The sequence below is a fragment of the Malaclemys terrapin genome, chromosome 13 (genome assembly GCF_027887155.1).
Source record: "Malaclemys terrapin pileata isolate rMalTer1 chromosome 13, rMalTer1.hap1, whole genome shotgun sequence".
Classification (NCBI taxonomy): domain Eukaryota; kingdom Metazoa; phylum Chordata; order Testudines; family Emydidae; genus Malaclemys; species Malaclemys terrapin.
In genome coordinates, this window is record NC_071517.1 from 32853377 (window position 1) to 32864741 (window position 11365).

Here is an 11365-nt window from a genome sequence, read left to right on the forward strand (position 1 = left end):
TGATCCAGCCTCATCTCAGGGAGGGAGACTGGTTGGCTCGGGGGCCCAGGCTATTGTATATGGAGCCTTTCCCATCTAGGAGCTCTGCATTTTAATCTCTCTGACCAAATGGTGCTGGGACTGGGAAACCAGAGGTCAGTCACCATGAGCCCCAGAAGGCAGAAGAGTGTGAAAAGGCCCAGCAGATGGTGTTGGGCACCACACTGTCCTTCCTTGGCTCTATCCATGAACAAAGTTGGCTCTGCATGGAGATCACTAAGCAATAGGGGGAGGGATAGCTCAGTGGTTTGTGCATTGGCTAGCTAAGCTTAGGGTTGTGAGCTCAATCCTTGAGGTGCCATTTAGGGATCTGGGGCAAAAATCTGTCTGGGGTTAGGTACTGCTTTGAGCAGGAGGTTGGAGTAGATGACCTCCTGAGGTCCCTTCCAGCCCTCATATTTTATGATGTGGGCATCTGAGAGTTGTCTCTCTGCACCAGAGCCAGACCTACACTTAACATATAATCCCTCTGATTCTCTAATATTGATCTAAAATCCCCATCAACATTGCCTCCTCTCTATTTAATTCTCAGATATGGATAGTTTTGGGGCTTCTTCCCTCTTCTCATGTTAAACTGCAGCTACTTCACCACCTGGGAAGGATGCTCACCAGAGTCACCATTCTGCACCAGGTAATTCTGCTCTTATCAATGCTCCTGCTCTTCTGGCTGTGCTGGTGGAACGGCACCATGCCATCCACTCCTGGCAGGACCCCTGTGCTCCTCCTCTCCAGCTGGTGCTTGGGCTCCACCTTCTCCAGCCAGCTCTTCAGCCAGCATCCCAACGTCTTCCACCTGATGGAGCTGGCCAAGCATATTTTCCACCACCTGCCCAGAGGCAGCCTAGAGCTGCTGCAGGGGCCCGCCTGGGATCTGCTCCATTCCATCTTCTGGTGGGAGGTGGCCATGCTACAGGACTTCATGCTGCATATTGACATTGTGAGGCCTGCGGGGTGCCAGGCCTGCTCACAGGCCTGGAGGCACCAGCCTAGCTTCCACCAAGTGCAGGAGATCTGTAAGCTGGCCATGGAGGTCTTTGTGTACAGGCCAGTCAGCTCAGAGGAGGAATAGAAGGACCTAGCACTTCCTTGAAAAGAGATCAAGGCCCAGACAAAGGGATGGGGTCTTTTCTTCAATCTTCACTGAGGATTTGGAGCAATGGTTGGACACTTGGATAAGGAGGATCTGCCTCCCTGAGCAGAGAATCCACCAGGGAATAAGTCACACACTTGTCCAGTGATCTTTCCCTCCCCCCCCCCCACAAAGCAGGGGGTGGATGCCAGTGGTAAAGCCACAATGGGAATCTGTGCGGATCAGTCAGGAAATGCAAACCCAGTTACACACACTTCTGTGGAGCCACAGATAGAACCCCTTTCCTACAGCACTAAATACCCAAGACCAGTTCACCTACAAGCAATCTGGTCTGCTGCTAGATCCTTTATCCTCCCTGCAGACACCAGTTAGTAGACAGGACTGGGAGTCAGGGCTCCTGGGTTCTCTCCCCAGCTGCGGGAGGGGAGTGGGGTCTAAGAAGTTAGAGCAGCATACTTGTCCTGGATGCTAAGACCGACCAGCTACCTCTTATCCAGAGATCAAGAAAAGCTGTACTGCCATCCTATCTCTTGTCAGTCTCTTTTGTTAAAGACAGGAAACCACCAGTCACAGCCATCAACTGAACTAAAAACCTATGAGGGATTGTCTGACAAAAGAAGTGTCTAATCGCTATCCTCTCTGAAAGGAGCTTTTGAAAAGTTTGGGTTATGTTTGGTTCTCAGAACCAGCTAATGGCAAATTCAAACTGATGTATGTCTTGTGTTGAAATTCTTTTTTTCCTTTTGTGCATCTGATTCAATACATTTCCAGACTTTGGCATGAATTTTCTAGTGTTTGGCTCATGGGATTGAGCCGGCTGAGGTCTCTGTCCTCAAAACCCTGAATCAGGTTTGACTGCTTAGTGTTAGCATGATCCTGTCACTTGTATAACACCTGTGATCTCTGGGCCCCCTTATTCCACTGGAAATTAACACAAAAGCTCTCCCACTGATCATGGGGCTCGCTCAAGTTTATCTCCCTTTGGATTCACTTAGATCCCCTTCTTAATCTGAAGCAGAAAACTTTTTAATGGCCCCACAAAGGGACTCATCAGAGGCCATGTCACAAATAGCACATTTTTAATAAGTCCCAATTGCTGGAGCCAGGAGCAGAGACTCTAACAATGCCCAGTGCATCGCATCCTGAAGCCTAATGAGGGCGCTTACTCTGCCAGGGACAATTGGCACCAATCCCAGACTTTCCTCTGTCACAGACAGGGGCTGAATACCTTGACACCAGATCTTTGGACAGCCAGACTAATACCACATACGCTTCTGCACCAGGTCATTGTCCAGTTACTCCAGTACCCCATTCCCTTCTGTACTAGGTAACGGTCCAGGTCCCTGGGGCTCTGCAAACATCACCAGCTGAGTGCCAACCCCTTGGGGATGATGCAGGGAGGAAACTCTCCCCACACTCTCCAGCTCTGACAAGCATAAAGGTTTGTCTCCCTCCCCGCACACGGCCCTTAGGAGTCTGGGACAGAGATCCTGAGCTGTGTGGGAGGAGACACCTGCAATTTCAGAGACGGGGGCCCTTCCTGGCTCACCCAGACACATAGAGATACCATCCCCATAAGCTTGGAGACACAAGGACGGTTGTAGAGGGGTTTGGCTAGCCAGCCGTCCTTCTAGCCATCCACTGTACATTTCTGCATCTATCCAGCTGTCTCCTCTTCAGTCCATCTCTCTATCGGACTTTCCCTCTCTATTTCCATCCACCCATGCCTAGCCTCTGTCAGCCCACATACACTCAGTAACTCTCTCTCATCTCTGGCTTTTCTAATGTTCCCAGCACTGCAGTCGCTGGGTTCTCAGCAGTCCCTTCCCAATGAGACAGGCTTTGGGCAGCCCCACCTGGCTGGGACATATGTAGTAGGAGGCTCCGGCTCACCTCCAGGCCCCTCGCTCGCATACCGAGCAGGTTTGGCTGCCCAGGTGGGGGACCCCATGACCATGCAAAACTGACTCAGTGTCAGGCCAATGACCACATTTGCCCCATTCTCCTCCCAGTAAGACCCCTTGGAGCCCAGAAGCAGGTGGTCTGACACCTGCATCCTCTGTTTCCAGAGCCAGAGGTGGGTGTGCTGCCCACACGGCAGGTGGACAGAGTTAGCTGGTTTCCTTACCCCCCCCTCCTCCTAAACCCCTTAGACATTCAGCCCCTCGGCCTGGGGTGCCTCATCTTTGGGCTCCGTAAGCACAGAGTGGGCTTCAGTGAAGTGGAGCAGGGATTGCAGCTAAGACTCTGCCCTGATACTGGAGCATCTGAACAGCTCGGAGCTGTTCAGGCAGGAGCGGTGTGGGGAGAGCAGAGCCGGAGGTGAATGGAGGTGAGTCTGGGGAGAAGAGGGTTTGAAATAGGCAGAGCAAGGGAGTGGGGAAGGGAACAGCGCAATGAATGCAGACAGACTGACCAGGGGAGTTAGGATGATTAGGATGGATGGATGGATGTTTACTGCCACATCTCCAAAATCAGGGTTGTTACCAGCATAGGCTTATCGATAGCACAGATGCTGTGGCCCCAATCTGAACTGGCTGGACAGAGCCTTGGTGGGAGGCCGGTGGGTGCATGGAACTCCAGTGGTGGATCTCACTGGAGTATCAGGAGCAGTTCTTTTTTTAACCAACCCTCTGTCCCACCTTACTTTCCTCCTAAAGTTTTTTCTTTCTCCCCCAGTCTCTCTGTGGAGCAGATCCCCAGTGGGTACCAACAAGTTATATTACAGTTAATCTAGAAGCTCCCACAGAAGTGGGGTCCCCGTCGTGCCAGGCACTGCCTGGACACACAGTGAGAGGCAGCTCCTGCCCCAGCTGTGATCACTGCCCTGTTCTTTTGGGCACTGCACAGACTCACAGTAAATGAGGGACACACAATCCATGCCCCAATCTAAGTAGGCAAGACCGATAAATGGAGGGTGAAAAGGAAGATTATTGTTGTCACTTTAGAGATGGGACCCCAGACTCAGAGACAAAGTCACTATCCCAAAATCACCCAGTGACTCTGTGTCAGTGCTGGGTACTGAAGCCAGCTCTCCGGAGTTCTCAGCCAGGACTCATCCCCCGGACCATTCTTGGGGATAAGATCCTCCCCTCCCCTCTAACTCACCTTAATCTCTTCTAGACTCTTCCTGTGTCATCATTCCACTCGTACTCCCATCACCCCATGCCATCACTACATTGTGTGGGACTGCAGGTAAATTGGACTGAAAGCAATTGCCAGATTCACTTTTTTATACTGTTTTTCCATCAATCCCATGGCCCCTCCCCAGCTCATCCCAACTTTTTGGAAACAATAGCCAATGACCCAGCGAGTTTAACTAACGCCTCTCAACTGTGCTGCTGAGGAGTCTGTTTCCTTTCAACTTATCTCCACTCCTTGTCTTCATCTTTCTGGCCTGAAGCCATTTTTGAAAGAATGGCCAAACAGCATTGCTCTCTGACAACCATCACCAACTGTATGTTCCTCCCTGTCTTCTTTCTCACTCAGATTTCTCTTCCCCCTGCCCCTTCTTCCTTCCAAGTCTCACATGTATGGATGTAACTACTTATTCGGAGGTATAAAAGCCTCAGTAGGTGCCCATGCCCCTGTCAGGGAGTCCAATGTATTTATAACATTCTTAGCCCTTTTAGGTGACACAGATAGAGTTAGAGGAGGGAAGGAGAGAAGTGGGAGATCAGGAATGAAGATGAAAGTGAGGCTGGGGGGAAAGTTGAAAATGTACAACCTGGGGGGAGAAGAAACTGAATGAGGATGTGATGAATGCTAGATACGTACAGTGTTTGGTATCATATTGACCACTGTCTTAGAAATGCAGACAGACAAGGTGGGTGAGCTGATATTTTTTATTGGAGCAACTTCTGTTGGTGAGAGAGACAAGGTTTTGTGCTTACACAGAGCTGTGACACTCGGAGTACCTTTCCCCGCTAAGTACAAAGAGGAACAGAATCCTAAATAGTTAACACATATTTCAAGGTAAAGTTGCCAGTAAACTTGTCTCTCCTCATGGAGGGGAAGGTGGGGGGGAGAACTTGGAGGAGGAGGCTCAGTGGTCACAGATTGTTATAATAAGCCATATATCCAGCCTCTCTGTTCAATCCATGATTTTAGTGTCTAGCAATGTTATGAATTTACAACACATACTTGATGGGGTCCACATCCTGAACCCCTTCTTCTGGCATTCAAACAACCCCCCCCAAGCTCACCATGCTCAGCATCATAAGCAAGCTCCCCACAGAGCAGGACACCAACTCAAAGTGGTACCAGACCCTGCCAGAACAACAGACACAAAACCTGCAGCTATATTTCTATTTCTAGGATGATCAACACCATCCACAACACGGCTTTCCAGATCCATTACTCTAAAACATACCAATCACAACATGTGATGTATCTCCTCCAGTGCCCCAACAACAAATATGTGGGTGAAACCAGGCAATCACTATGCTCTTGAATGAACTCACACAGGAAAATGATAAAGACAAAAACACCCTGTCATTGGTGGGTGAAAACTTGACACAAAGTGATCACTGTATATATGACCTATCAATCCTCATCCTCAGAAAACCTGCACAAAACCTTCAAAAGACCAGCCTGGGAGCTTAAATTCATAACTTTGCTGGACACTAAAAATCATGGACTGAACAGAGACAAAAATCTATATTCCACTAACCTCACCCCCATCAGCTTATTTCCCGCCCCCCTCCTTTACCCTCTATGACTGGAAGCATGTTACAGACCACTTCACCATGAATTGTCCATTGAAATACGTTTTAAGTACTTGTGCTGTAAAATCTGCTCCACCTTGCATTTAGCTGTGACACTTTGAGTACATTTCCCAGACCTGCAGAAGAGCTCTGTCTGAGCTCAAAAGCTTCTCTCTCACCAATGGAAGCTTGTCTGTTACCCTAGATTTGATGGATGTGTGTACCCCAGAATGCAATCAAGGTAATTGCAACCATATTATGTGCATTGAGACACTGTGAATTAATAAAATAGAACGCCACATAGTTAAGAGTTAATTGCAAAACAGGCTTTTAGAGGCAAGGTGAAAACTAGCTGGGAGTTTCTGCTAATCAGAATGGGAGGAGGGGAACGAAAGGTCAGCAAGGGAGATTGAAAACCTTGGTGGATGGAAGACCTGGAGTCTGGGCACTTCTGATAGAAGTTTATTAAAAGCTAGGAAAAGTGATGATTTTGTAGAGGTTATTATGACCTATGTGTTTTGTAGAAGTTAGTTATAAAAGATTAGTGAATACAGTGGATTCTGGAGCAGTCCTCTGAAGCCATTTTGAGAGAGGTTTTTCTTGACATCTTTTCTCCCTGGTAGGTGAGCAACTGGCCACTGACAACTTGCTGCTAATTACTCAATACCATTCCAGTTTTTAGGTAAATATCTGGGATGCTCTAAATCTATTGCTTATGTCTGTGTGCACTTAAATCTAATAAACTGCAGTTTTAGATAGAGCCCGCTTACTTGTATTAACATTTCTTCAGGCTGAATTGCTGTATTCCCATTGATTTATTCCTGACACCACCTGGAGTGAAACAGTTAAGTTGCCCCTGCTGTGGGTTCTGAAAACTGTTGGTAACAGGTCCAATAAAAGATATTACCTCATCCGTTTCATCTCTCCAATATCCTGGGACCGATCCAGCTACAACAACACTGCAGACAGACAGATGAGAGATTTCCCTGACCTTTGCATAAATGTATGCAGTGCTGTAGCCGGCTCAGCACTGGAATTATTAGAAATTCCAGGCTTTCCCTAATCCATTCACTTAACACTTACCTGTCTTCTAGGATGCAAGGCTATCATTCCAAAAATGTCCACTGCCAATCCCAATGCTAGCACCTATTATCACAAATGTCCTTGCTGTGGGATATTTTCCACCCGTATTCTTTCTGGCCCCTACAGGTGATGTATGGCAGAGGGGCATGGGAAGATGGAAACCAAAGCTCCTTGGGGGAATTCATCCTGCTAGGGGTGTCTGACCGGCCACAGTTGGAGCTGCTGCTCTTTGTGCTCATCTTAATCTCCTACAGCATGACCTTGCTTGGAAACACCACCATCATCGTGGTCTCATGGCTAGACCCCCATCTTCACACGCCCATGTATTTCTTCCTCAGCAACCTCTCTTTCCTGGACCTCTGCTACACCACCAGCGTTGGCCCCCAGATGCTGCTGAATTTCCATAGCAGCCACAAATCCATCTCTTGGGCTGGCTGCGTGGCCCAGCTCTACATCTCCCTCTCGCTGGGCTGCACTGAGTGCCTTCTGCTGGCCATCATGGCCTACGACCGCTATGCTGCCATCTGCCAGCCGCTGCGCTACACAGCCATCATGAGCCGCCACCTCTGCCTACAGCTGGCAGCCACCGCCTGGTTGTGCAGCTTTGGCAACTCCATGCTGCAGACCATCCTGACCCTGAGGCTGCCCCGGTGTGGGCGGAACCAAATCAAGCACCTCTTCTGCGAGGTACCGGCCCTGCTCAAGCTGGCCTGTGTCGACATCTCTGCCAATGAGGCCGAGCTCCTCGCCAGTGCGGTGATTTTCCTGCTGGTTCCACTGGGCCTCATCCTGGTCTCCTACGGCTACATTGGCGCAGCCGTGCTGAAGATTCGCTCGTCGAAAGGCAGGCTCAAGGCTTTCAACACCTGCGCCTCCCACCTAGCCGTGGTGTCGCTCTTTTATGGCACGGGCATTTTCATGTATCTACAGCCTCCGTCCAGCTACTCCCAGCACCGGGGCACGATGGTATCCCTCTTCTACACAATGGTGACCCCTATGCTCAACCCTCTCATCTACACGCTGAGGAACAAGGAGGTGCACGGGGCCCTGCAGAGGGCACTGAGGAGAAACGTGACCATCTAGGGGGTCTGATGTCGGAGAGCAATTGGCAGAAAACCATCTCTACCTCTCATGGCTACTGTAACGTCTTCTGTGCCCATGTGGAGCCTTCTGCTCTCTCCACCCACACAAACCCTCTGGCCTCTCCCACTCTACAGAACAAACCTGCACTAATCTGCCCTACAACCTGCCTTCCCTTTCCCACCCCACAGAACCCATCTCTCACCCACACAACACCCCTGCCCTCTGCTTTCCAATTCAACCAGGGGAATAATCACTTCCCTTGATCTGCTGGCAATGCTCCTACTGTTACAGCCCAATATGCTGTTGGTCTTTTTGGCAACAAGGAAACACTGCTAACTCATATCCAGCTTCTCATCCACTGTAATCCCCAGGTCCTTGCTATTGTGGTAGCAAAGAGGCTGCAACTGAGATCAGGGCTGAGCCAAGCATGGCACAGACATTGAGCAAGTTACAGTCCCTTCTCCAACTGAGATCAGGGCCCCATTGTGCTGGGCGCTGCATAGACACAAAGCAAGGACAGCTGAGATCCGGGCCATCTTCTATGGGACCAGAAGATATCTGAGTTCAGTAGCTTCTCAATGAAACTAGCACACATCTGGATAGAAGAATGGATTAAACCAGTGAAGGCAGCTCTATGGGTGTTGAGAGTACCTGAAGAAGACCATGCAGATTTTGTGGAAGAGCATCTCAAATTCCAGGCCAGATCCACAATGAAGTTCATAGCAACACCTAACAAGCCAGACGTAGAGAAGACATTTCAGCTGTATGCAGACAAAGTGAAACCAGACTCAAAGAATTCTATGAGCTGACACCGAATCCAGGTGGGACTATTCGGGTCTACTCATCTGAGCTCCAGAAGAGAATGAGCCAGGTGAAGCACTGGGACCCACAACAAGTTCGGGACATGAATATGGTCCTGAAAGTATAGTTAGTGCTGGTGCTCCGGGATGATTCCCTCCACTGTGAAATGAAGAAGAGTTTGTTTTTTTTTAAAGAGTCCAGTAAGAATTTCCATGAACTCGTGCAAGCTGCCATTACAAGGTCTGAATTAGAGCAAGTTCCTGTGGAAGAGATGGCCAAGCCCAACCTCCCCTACACAAAGTGGAGGCCTAGGTAATGCAGCTAACGGGGAAAGGCTTTTCCCCAAACACAGTTAACACTGGAAAGTTTAAATGAAACTGGCCAGAAACTGGCCAGCGAACAGGGAGTGATGCTGAAAACAATGACTGAGGGAATAAAAGGTAAAATCTCCCTTAGTATGCCAAAGGATCCCAAAGATCCCCACTGAAGGATATACAGGGAAGGTACATTTGCTACACTTGTGAAGAGCCAGGACTGAGAATGTCCACTGAAAGAGTCCTGAGCCCCAGGTACTCCAAACCAAAGGGGCACCAGGAATGAGTGGCCCATCTACAGTAGAAGGCCAAGCAGTGGCAGAAGGATTCCTAGGCCTGTCCTTGATGGAAAATCAGTCTGCATACAGTGCTGATAGGAGCTCGGACAGTGCCAGCATATCTATCGACTTGTGTGAGTGAGCATTTAGAGATTAACTGCTGAAGTACTTATAGCCGAGGTGAAGTTCAGCTGTTTATTTGATACTGACTGTACAAGGGTTAACTGGGGCTCGACCCTCTCTGGGGCAGTAGTGAGCCACACCGGCTCACTACACACAGTTGATGTTGGGGAATTAGTCTGGCCACTGGGTCTCCCTCGGCAGCCCTTGCTGTAACAGGAACAAATACTGTAAGCCCAGGCCCTGGGTCAGGGTGAGGCAACACACTGTGTCAGGTGCTCAGGCCCCCAGGCTGGAGCTGAGCACCGGTACTATAAACAGTAGCAATAAGCCCAGGGCCTAGGTCAGGATGGGGCAACAATGGATCAGCACTCAGGCCTGTAGTCAGGGCTGAGCAACACAGTACACTTAATAGTAAGCCCAGGCCCTATGTCAGGGCGGGGCAGTGCAGAGTCAGAAGCTCCGGCCCTCAGGCAGAGCTGAGCAACAACAGTAGGCCCCAAGCCTCCAACAGCCTTGGAGAGGGGGACACAGGCCCTCCCACTTTACTGCCACAAATTGGGTGGCAGGGGGGATGTAGGCCCTCCCACTCCACTGCGTCCCAGCCCGGGGCCCTAACAGCGGAAGAAGACTCACTGCATAGTCAGTGGGGATCCTGGCTGCAACACACTGACATGGGCTCTGGCAGTGCTGCAGCCAGACTAGGGTTGGCTGCCCCCGGGCTACTTCCAGACTCCCCCTCGGGTAGTACCTGGGCCCAGGTGTTGTCCTCTGGGCGGTCCAGCACCATAGGTTCTTCTGAGTAGCGAGCGCAGGGTAAGCGTGGAGGGTTGGGAATGGAATATAGGGTCTTTCCCTTCTATGGGGGTGCTGACTCTAATCCAGCTCCAGTAGGATAATCATGTTCTGTAAATCATAACCTTTCCAAAAATATCTCACATGCCTTATCCTGCACAAAATACATCATAGTTATGCCATACTCATATCATAATAATATTACTATGAAGAATATGGGGAGTAATGTGACGCTGAGCTCCCACTATTTTTTCCCATGGATGTTCCAACCCCCGAGCACCCATGGAATCAGAGCTTATGAGATAGATTTCAGAGTGAGGAAGTGGGTGAGGTAATATCTTTTATTGAACCAACTTCTGTTGGTGAGAGACACAAGCTGTTGAGCTACATGGAGAAGTTGGTCCATAGATAGCATCTGGGGGTTCATAGTATCATAGAATATTAGAGTTGGAAGAGACCTCAGGAGGTCATCTAGTCCAATCCCCTGCTCAAAGCAGGACCAACACCAACTAAATCATCCCACCCAGGGCTTTGTTAAGCCAGGCCTTAAAAACTTCTAAGGATGGAGATTCCACCACCTCTCTAGGTAACCTATTCCAGTGCTTCACCACCCTCCTAGTGAAATAGTGTTTCCTAATATCCAACCTAGACCTCACCCACTGCAACTTGAGACCATTGCTTCTTGTTCTGTCATCTGCCACCACTGAGAGCAGCCAAGCTCCATCCTCTTTTCAACCCCCCTTCAGGTAGTTGAAGGCTGCTATCAAATCCCCCCTCATGCTTCTTTTCTGCAGACTAAATAACCCCAGTTTCCTCAGCCTCTCTTCGTAAATCATGTGCCCCAGCCCCCTATCATTTTTGTTGCCCTCCGCTGGACTCTCTCAATTTGTCCAGATCCCTTCTGTAGTGGGGGTTCCAAAACTGGACGCAATACTCCAGGTGTGGCCTCACCAGTGCTGAATAGAGGGGAATAATCACTTCCCTTGATCTGCTGGCAATGCTCCTACTGTTACACCCCAATATGCTGTTGGCCTTCTTGGCAACAAGGAAACACTG

At 49.6% G+C, this 11365-nt stretch overlaps 1 protein-coding gene across 1 annotated transcript; it reads left to right on the forward strand.

Annotated features, from left to right (window-relative positions):
* The first annotated feature begins 7047 nt into the window (after positions 1–7047).
* LOC128847928 (putative olfactory receptor 2B8) lies at positions 7048–8001 on the forward strand. The gene has a single exon (XM_054047656.1). The coding sequence runs from the start codon at positions 7048–7050 to the stop codon at positions 7999–8001; it is 954 nt and encodes a 317-aa protein (XP_053903631.1).
* Positions 8002–11365: the final 3364 nt, after the last annotated feature.